Source organism: Colletotrichum scovillei (genome assembly GCF_011075155.1).
Source record: "Colletotrichum scovillei strain TJNH1 chromosome Unknown Contig00009, whole genome shotgun sequence".
NCBI classification, from domain to species: domain Eukaryota; kingdom Fungi; phylum Ascomycota; class Sordariomycetes; order Glomerellales; family Glomerellaceae; genus Colletotrichum; species Colletotrichum scovillei.
The window spans coordinates 917,813-927,047 of record NW_023336267.1 but is presented as its reverse complement, the minus strand read 5'-3'; the positions used below and the strand labels follow the sequence as shown (position 1 = coordinate 927,047).

The following is a 9,235-nucleotide window of genomic DNA, read 5'->3' as shown; positions in this document are numbered from 1 at the left end:
AAATGAGGTGAACGCTATCTTTGCCCAATGTCACCATGTCAGCCATGTCACAGACTGTGATCCATCGCGAGGGCAGTGCAGTCTGGTGGAGCAGGGGAGTCGGGTCCTCAGTTTGAGAAAGAGACGTTATGGCGAATGGGAAGAGGTGTGTGCCAAGCATCACGACGGTGCCATGTCGCGCCAAACCCCGGAGCAGCCGTGAGCCGGGGAAAGCGGAGACGAGGTCCCAAAATAAAAAGAGAGCAGAAAAGGTGTCTGTAGCCGATTGATGATGGGCATCGCTACCATGCGTTTGCGGTTGAGGGTGCCAGTGGTGGCCATGGAGGGCGACTGTTGATCAGACGGTTGGTGATTCAGAACGGCCCCGCCGCGGCGGATTCTTGTATGTACTTCTCCAGAACTGAGGCTTGCGGAGGTGGAACGGGTTTCCAACGGTGGTGGCTGCTTGACGGTGGCCAGACCTGGTAATAGGCTGCATCCAGCCATCATCCCGTACTGTGCACACACAGAACGTGGGAACTAGTGTCCGTCCTGTCCTGGTTGGCATGTGTTGTTAATGCTTGTGCGGTGGTGGCATTCCCAAGGTCGCGTACCTTGCGGTTAGTGGAACAGCCATGGGGGTTGAAGGGTTTGATCGGAGGACAGGTTGTCAAACCTGGGATGAAACACCGCCCAAAAGGGCGCTTGGCCAAAATCGCGAACGCCTCTCGCTTCCCAACAACAGTCTTCCTTCCCCCTCTGCGCGACTGTCTCCATCCCAATACACTGGTGACGAGTGGGATGCCGCCCATTTGAAGAGTGAGGTGCCGGGATGGCGTTTGAAGGATGAGCATGCGCGAAGCGATGAAGTCTAAATTTCAGAAGTGCAACGATGCACCCTGGGTCGTTTCTTGACAAGCAGGGGAGTCTCTCGTGAATCAGAACCGGCCCCCTAGGCGTTGCAGAAGCAAAAAGTGGCCTGAATGGCAGGGTTTGCACAGAATTGTTGGATCTCTGCTAGGGCACCGGTTACGATGGCCGTAATAGTACACTGCCAGTACGAAGTAGCGTATAGCAACTAAGACACGCTCCGAGTCCCCACGAGCTTGATTTGTGAGCCGCAATCAAGCGTTGAAGGGTTGAAGCTTGGCCCTGGTCGATACCGTTACATCGCTCTTCTTCTTCCGTCATTCGCCGCACTACTGTTCCTGAAGGCTGTCTGATTTGCAGTGTCTGCTTAGGCCTTTAGAAATTGGGGGATCTCGACTGGAGAGATGCTTGTTTGGAAGCGGTGCCGCGGGTTGCGGTTGCTGCGCCATTCCGTCCCATTCCATGCCGTCCGTTCCCATCCCTTCATAGTTCACACAATAAATGCCGAGGGCTAGAACACAAGGCAACGTTGGGAGTCTCCGCACCCTGGTTGACATGGCTCGAGGGTTGAGGGATCGAAGTCGAGAGAAGGGACGGTGTTTCAACTGGTGCATCGAATTGCCAAGGACTTCTGTCTCGAGGAGATTGACAAAGTCGGGCGATGATCGTCGCGCAACACTGGCCAAGACCACAGCAGCATGGCGTTCTTGTTGAGGCGGGAATAACAGACCAGTAGTAAGAAATACCAAGAGAGACGCTCGGTGTTGGCGATGCTTCCGGCCTTGGTTGCGAGTATCAGAAATCTCTTGGTTTCTTTTAGTTTTTCCAGGCCTGGCTTAGAGTTAGTAGTCTTGAAGCCTTGGGACTCTTGGCTTGGGTCAGAGTCAGAGTCAGACCTCAGGCGACTTTTGGAGTCTGGAGATCACCGGGGCGGCTCCAGTATTCCAGAATTACAGTAGAGGCCAAGCATTTTGGCGAGGGGAATCAGGGGATGAACGGATGTGCTGCGATCCTGTTTGGGAAATCATGGAGAAAGGAGGCGGGAGAGCAGAGCAGTGATCGGCGAGCGAGGAAAATCAGACACAGGAGAGAGGAGCTTGGTCAATGATGCTGGTGCATTGCTTTCCCCACGAGAATTGAAGAGGAGACGGACGGTTCGCATCACTTTGACTGAAGGGGGGTCCCTCCTTCCCAATTTCTCTTCCATGACCCGTCTTTTCCATTGGGTCCCAGGTTGTCTTCCAGCCCTCCAGGTTCCCAGTAATTATTCGCCCCAAGTTCCCAACATGGCAGCAGTAGTCTGTGAGTCCCGTCGTGACTGCCCTGTCATGCGATGTGGTCGACACAGACTCGACCCGAGCAGAAGGAAGGCCCCATTGGACTCCCGTCTTGGCAAGACCCATCGCAATCACGTGGCTGTCCTCCTCGCACTTGCTCTTTCTCTTCTTCTGTCTCTTACTTCCTTCCATCATTGTGCTACCTCTCTACGTACCTTACTTAGGTGGTAAGGTACATCGTAGGTAGACGTGCCTTCCTTGTGCATCAACAGAGGCTGAAGCACAGTCCAAATCACGTGGGAGGTGACGAATCCCCATTTCAGATGTGGTTGGGTTTTCCCTTCCACTGCGGCTCTTCAGCACGTGGGACACCGCATGGCTGGTACCATAAGGTTCTTTGCTATCCCAAACTTGGAATTTCAAATGACTCTATCCTCTGCACACGCCTCTTTTGCTTCGAATCGTACAGTTCTGTATTTAGCAAAGATGAACACAACCGACTTCAGACGACGTGATGGTGGTGGTCAGATGTCGTTATCGCTCCCGGATGAGTCAATTACCTACAGCCGTCTTCCACTGAGGCTGCCCAAAGGCCCCAATGGCACAGTAGGCAGCTTTTCAACTTTTTGCACGCCTTGCCTTACATGACACCCGCCACATACATCAATCATCTCAAGTCTGGAGAAAGTCATCTCATCAACATGAACCTCTAACTTGGACGGTTCCACGGTCAGACTGGATGCATCCATCGGCCCCCGACTCCAGGTTTCCAGTCTTTTTCTGTCAGTGCTGATGCATTCATTCATCTCAGACGGTCACACCTGACCTGCAGGCTACGGAGTGCCTGGTCAGACCAATACGCCGTATTGTGTCGATGCACGGGGCCCGAGTCGTCCGATGCAACTTCCTTGACTAGCACCAAAATCCTGCCTGACTGCTCGGCGATGCTGCTTCGAGCCGATCGGTTTTCGTCCCTTTCTTACATCGGACATGCAATCCTCCATCGTGGTTGACGTCGACTGTCATCTGGTCCATCAGTCCAAGATGAGACCGGTTCCGCTTTGGGCAATTCACGGGGTGGCTGTGTCTAGCTGCCGTTGTGCCGCACCCCGAGACAGGCACACCTTGACTTGATTGGCAACTCCACGTCAACACCACCACAATTGGCCCCTCTGCCTAAGGCTCTTACCGTCTTATCTCAAGTCTGGGAATTTACGGAGGATTGCGGCGTGTGATGCGATGACTGCAGGCCCGTCGCTTCCATTCTGTTCTGTCCCTTTCCCAGTCAATCTCATACTATTTCCATTCATTTCCTTTTCTCTTGACGTGCAATAAGTTTGGGCGTACTGCAACTCTGTTTTGGAATTGTTCTCTTCAGTTTGGCACCTCGTTTTGACGCTATTGCTAGTAAACGAAGTCACAAAGCGTTACATTCGGCTCATGTTTTGTTTGAAATCCCTCTTTGATTAAAATTGCCTCACTCCCTTGGTCTTGAAACACCATCAGCAACACGAGAGTCCCCGGTGCCCGCTAGCACCATGTGGGTCCCGCAGCCGGCTTGTTCTCCCGGCCTTGACAACTCTCTCGGTCCGTGGGCCGGAGAATTGTGCCGGGGCGGATTCGACTTTACACTTTTCTTCGAGGAGGCCATACTAGCAGTTCCCCTGCAATCTCTCCTCCTGCTGTTGCTCCCCACCTGTGCCTTACGCCTGGCAAGGTCCGATGTCAAAGTCGTGCCCAGCACCCTGCGATGGTTCAAAGCTGTTAGTCCTGGCAAAACTGCCGCCTACCACAATGGCTAATCTCGAAAGTCTGCATCCATTTCTCTGGCCGCTCTAAACTTCGCTCTTCTGGTCCTCTGGATCACTACACCATCAACAACCATCACCCATACGCGCGCGACCATTCCCACGGCCATCCTCAGTCTAATTGCCTCGATAGGATTGGGTCTGTTATCATGGCTCGCTCATCAACGGTCCGTAAGGCCGTCATTTGTCCTGTCAGTCTACTTGTTTCTGTCAATTCTGTTTGACACTGCTCGTACCCGAACTTTGTGGATGCTGGGTTCCCATCAGACCATACCCGCCATCTTCACCTGTACTCTAGCTGTCAGAGCTGTCATGATCCTTTTAGAATCAACAGAGAAGCGCAGGATCCTAGTTCCAGAACACAAAGGATACTCCAAGGAGGTCACCAGCGGCACTTTCAGCAGATCAGTCTTCTTCTGGTTGACGTCACTCTTCATCAACGGATACAGAAACATCCTTCAACTAGATGACCTCTATCCACTGGACCCGAAGCTAGCCTCAGAGCCGCTCTATAGAAAACTCGCCGACGCGTGGGACCAAGGTAATCTATTTTCGGCCCCCAAACTAAAACACTAGATGTTCCGCGGACTAATATATCTGATTTCTACGCAAAAAAAGTCCCCGACAAGACGGTTCCCGGCGCTTTGTTCAGCACCTGGCTCCGCGCCTTTGCCGGCCCTCTTTCCGCGGCCATCGTCCCGAAACTCTTCCAGATCGCCTTCAACTACGCCCAGCCGTTTCTGATTGACGAGGCAATTCGCCTTGCCAGTCAGCCGCAACAGCAGCCCTACAATAACCACGGTTTTGGTTTGATAGGGGCGTACGTGATCGTGTATACCGGTATTGCGGTGGGTTTTATGTTTCCACCGCCGTCGCTCTCGGTCAAGAGAGCGTTCTAGAACTACTCAACGTGCGGGACACTGAGATTTCTCGTTGTAGGTTTCAACGGGCCAGTATGACTGGCGCAATCAACGTGCGGCCTCCATGACGAGGGGCAGTACGACGGCACTTGTCTATCGGAAAGCGTTGAGGCTGGATTTGACGTCGCCCAACGTCAGCCCTTCGGGGGCTCTGACTTTAGTCGGAACCGATAGCGAGACCATCAGTCAAGGCATCACGCAGCTTCACGAGGTCTGGAGCGGACTTCTCGAGATTGGTATCGGGATTTACCTGATTTACAGGCAGCTTGGGGCTGCCTGTGCCATGCCCGTTGCCCTCGTTTTCGGTAGGATGCCATATCAGCTTTGCCGGCTGAGAGAACCTCGGAAACTGATGCATATCGGTAGTTATCCTACTTGCCACAGCTTTCCTCGCCGTTCCTACAGGCAAAGCATCCGCGGAATGGATCAAAGCCTCGCAAGACCGCGTCTCAACGACCTCCAAGACGCTGGGGAACATTAAATGGCTCAAGATCTCTGGCCTCAATGATGTTGCCTTTTCAGTGATTCAAAAACTTCGAACCGTAGAGCTCGAGGTTTCCAAGAGATTCAGGGTGCTTTTATGCATCTCCATGATGTTTCGTAAGCTTTTTTCCGCGTTGCCTCTTCGTGACATGAACGCTGAGACTGCTTCTTTCAAGTGATTTGCACGCCAATCTGGTCTCCGATCCTCACCTTTAGCACATTTGTTACAACGGCGGCTCGAACCAGCGATACTTTGACGATCCAAAAGGCGTTCACAGCGTACTCTTTATTGATACTGGTGAACCAGCCATTAGTCGGCATCGTCATGGGGCTTCCGCTCCTGGCTTCTGCAATGGCTTCTTTCCAGAGAATCCAAGACTTCTTGAACGGCAAGGAGAGAGTTGACGCCAGACTCGCTAGCGAGGGTGTCCAAATCGCTGGGGTTGGTAAACTCGTGACAGAGTTCCCTAAAGCTGCTGGTCTAGGCCCAGAAGTCGAGCTATCCGACATGCGAGGAAGCGAGCTACCAGTCGCTGACCTAGCTCCAAACATCATCGCCTCCGTGAAGGGAACATTTTCTTGGTCAGACGACTCCAAGCCAGTCATCGACATCGACCACTGGAACATCCGACGGCGGGCTTTCACCTTGGTACTAGGTCCCGTGGGCTGCGGCAAGTCGACGCTCCTGAAGTGTATACTAGGCGAACTGTCGTCCTTCAAGGGTACCATTTCCACCAACTTCTCCGGCGTCACGTATTGCGGCCAAACCGCGTGGATACCGAACGACAGTGTGCGGAACATCATCACCGGTCACGCCGCATTCGATCCGGCCTGGTACCACACAGTCATTAAGGCGTGTGCTTTGGAGCAAGATATCGCTAGCTGGCCGAATGGAGACAGTACCGTGGCGGGTACGAAGGGGATTTCCATGAGTGGTGGTCAGAAACATCGTCTGGTCTGTCATTGACCTTGTTTCGGAGTCAGGAGATGAGTAGAAGCTAACACTATGGCAGGCCATTGCCCGCGCTCTGTACGCAAGACAAGAGTTGTTGGTGCTTGACGATGTTTTCAGCGGTCTAGACTCTAGTACCGAAGATATCGTATTCAACAACCTCTTCGGCAATGATGGGTTGCTCTGCCACACGGATACGACTGTCATTTTGGCCTCATCCGATTGTACGTCCTCTTTTCCTCCTTACATAGTGATCTCCTTGCATGACTTGGTACTAACGATCCTCTGACAGCGCGCCGCGTTCCGTTTGCCGACGATGTCGTACTTCTCAACGATGAGGGTCGGAACATAGATAACGAGGCGGCCGTGAAAGTTGATCGATTGACCGACTCCTCGAGAAAACTCGCCAGTACAGTCGCCAGCGACAGCGCCGCACTGCTGCCGATGATTACAACAAACGATAAACCACAAGCTACGGTCCTCGGCCTACTCGAAGACCAAGCAGATTCCGCCCGTCAACTCGGCGACTGGGGGATGTATAGCTTCTATGCCAGGGCAGCTGGGTGGTTCAGCCTGGCGACTTTTGCTGGCGCCATGATTGTCTTTGCCTTTTGCGACTCGTTTCCTGGTAATCTCCCCCCAGGGTCTATTCACGTGGAAATCATCATACTGACAAATTCATCGTCAGATATCTGGCTCAAGTGGTGGGCAGAGTCCAATGAGCAGAGACCGAACGAAGATCTGGGCAAGTGGCTTGGTGTCTACGCGGCCCTTGGAGTTGGATCTGTGGCTTCGGTGCTCTTTGGAATGTGGTGAGTACACTCTCTCTCGCAATACTCTGCAGAGCCGTTGATAACGAAGCATTCTAGGCAACTTTTCATTGTCATCATCAACAAGTCTGGAGTCTACTTCCACGGTGTTCTACTGGACACTACATCTCGGTAAGGCACTCGCCCGACTTTGCTCTTGGTCTTATACTGACAGAGTCAGTGCTCCCATGTCATTTCACAGTTCAGTGGACAGCGGCATCACAGTCAACAGGTTCAGTCAAGATCTCCAACTCATCGACATGGAGCTGCCAGCCGCAGCACTCGGCCTGGCCGTAGGTATGAAAGAATCGCTCCATTAGGAGAACCGAAGATCAACTAACCTCCCAACCCTAGGCGTCGCATTCGGCGCAGCCCGCTTCATAGTAATGTCCGTCTCCTCACGCTACATGGCCGCCATCCTCCCCTTCCTCATCCCAACCTTCTACGCCATCCAGCACTTCTACCTCCGCACCTCGCGACAAATGCGCCTCCTCGACATCGAGCACAAGGCACCTCTATACTCCCAGCTCATCGAAACCCTCGAAGGCTTGGCCACCATCAGAGCCTTCCGCTGGGAAGACAAGTTTGAGAATGTCAACCTCCGCCGGCTCGACGACTCGCAGCGACCCAAGTACCTACTCGCGTGTCTGCAGAGCTGGCTAACGTTTTCGGTGGACATGGTGATTGCCATCATCGCCGTCGTCCTCATTATCTTGGTCACGACGCTGCGCGAACAAATTGGGCCCGGGTTCATTGGTGTTGCGTTGACGAATGTGTTGGCGTTTAGTGGGTGTGTCAAGGCGATTATCACGTCGTGGGTCATGTTGGAGGTTTCGCTTGGTGCGGTTGCGAGGGTGAGGAACTTTTCTTTGACTACGGCGTCTGAGGACGACTCTCGGTCGAATCTTGCGGAGCCGGAAGGAGAGTGGCCGAGTCAAGGAGCCGTTGAGCTCCGTAAAGTGACGGCGTCCTACGCGTGAGTTGAGAGAATCATTAAACCGGAACTTAAGAGTGTGAAGCTGATTTGCAACAGTTCATCTGGTACTGTACTCAAAGACGTCGACATCTCGATCGAACCAGGTCAAAAGGTTGCAATCTGCGGCCGGACAGGCAGGCAAGTGACCAACCACCCCCTATCCTTACCAGTCAAAGACATCTAACACTCCCTCCAGCGGCAAAAGCTCCCTAATCCTCTGCCTCCTCCGCATGATGGACCTAGACTCGGGCACAATAACCATCGACGACGTCGACATCGCCACGCTGCCCCACGAATACGTCCGCTCCAAGATCGTCGCGGTCCCACAGGAGTCCTATATCTTCGACGGCACCGTGCGGTTGAATCTCGACCCGGGCCAGACAGCGTCGGACGAGGAGATCACGGTGGTCCTGAAAAGGGTCCAGCTCTGGGATAAAGTCAAGGAGCGGGGCGGTCTTGGTGCCGTTATTGACGATAAGTTCTTTTCACAGGGCGAGGCGCAGTTGTTGGTCTTTGCGAGGGCTATGTTGAGGAAGGGGAGGGTGCTTGTTTTGGATGAGATTACGAGCAGGTGAGTTTACTCTTTTCTAATTTCCTTTCGCAAGTGTTTCTTCAAGTTGGCGCCTATACTACCTAGAGTGGACAAAGAAAACTGACTTTCTATGCGAATAGCTTGGACGACGAGTCTAGTAGAATCATCGACGAGGTGCTGCGCTCGTGGTTCAGAGGTTGGACCATTATCGCGATTGCACATAAGCTTGAGTCGGTACTAGACTTTGATCGAGTTGCGGTTGTCGACTCAGGAGTAGTTGTCGAGTACGGGGAGCCTCGTCAGCTACTGGGAAGCGAGTCTTCGTTCAAGGCGTTGTATGAGCGGTCATCGGGTGTGGCACACTAGGGCTGGTACGAGGGGACTGAGGAATTGTAAGATGAGCGTATATCCCAACTCGGCATTTGTATTTGTAACGTAGCAAGATACCCCTCTTTGCATTGGAATTTCAATACACAGAAGTCACTTCTCAGAACTCAGCAGCGATTATGGAGTGCGGAGTATGTGCCATTCTTTCTCAAGTGGTGCGCTAGAGCTGCTGCTGACGACAATAGAATGGACGTCAATGGCTTCCGATACATCATATCAGCGAAGGCAGTTACGCAAGTGAT

General features: G+C 53.0%; 1 protein-coding gene across 1 annotated transcript; it reads left to right on the top strand.

Moving 5' to 3' along the window:
* Window positions 1-3,457: 3,457 nt before the first annotated feature.
* On the top strand, window positions 3,458-9,055 carry HER10_EVM0001265 (ABC transporter). Its single transcript, XM_035471020.1, has 15 exons — window positions 3,458-3,889; window positions 3,938-4,475; window positions 4,553-4,782; window positions 4,874-5,159; window positions 5,221-5,454; window positions 5,514-6,292; window positions 6,351-6,513; window positions 6,582-6,917; window positions 6,978-7,101; window positions 7,159-7,230; window positions 7,280-7,395; window positions 7,453-8,074; window positions 8,132-8,212; window positions 8,271-8,645; window positions 8,747-9,055. Exons 1-15 carry the CDS (start codon window positions 3,665-3,667, stop codon window positions 8,970-8,972), a joined length of 4,407 nt encoding a protein of 1,468 aa, XP_035328853.1. The 5' UTR covers window positions 3,458-3,664; the 3' UTR covers window positions 8,973-9,055.
* The last annotated feature ends 180 nt before the right edge of the window (window positions 9,056-9,235 follow it).

What these genes read in the sequence shown, in the direction of transcription:
- HER10_EVM0001265 (XM_035471020.1), top strand. Translation starts at nt 3,665, where the DNA reads ATGTGGGTCCCGCAGCCGGCTTGTTCTCCCGGCCTTGACAACTCTCTC. An exon ending in CGCCGACGCGTGGGACCAAG is followed by an intron (nt 4,476 to 4,552) that starts GTAATCTATTTT and finishes ACGCAAAAAAAG; the next exon opens with TCCCCGACAAGACGGTTCCC. An exon ending in CTACTGGACACTACATCTCG is followed by an intron (nt 7,231 to 7,279) that starts GTAAGGCACTCG and finishes TGACAGAGTCAG; the next exon opens with TGCTCCCATGTCATTTCACA.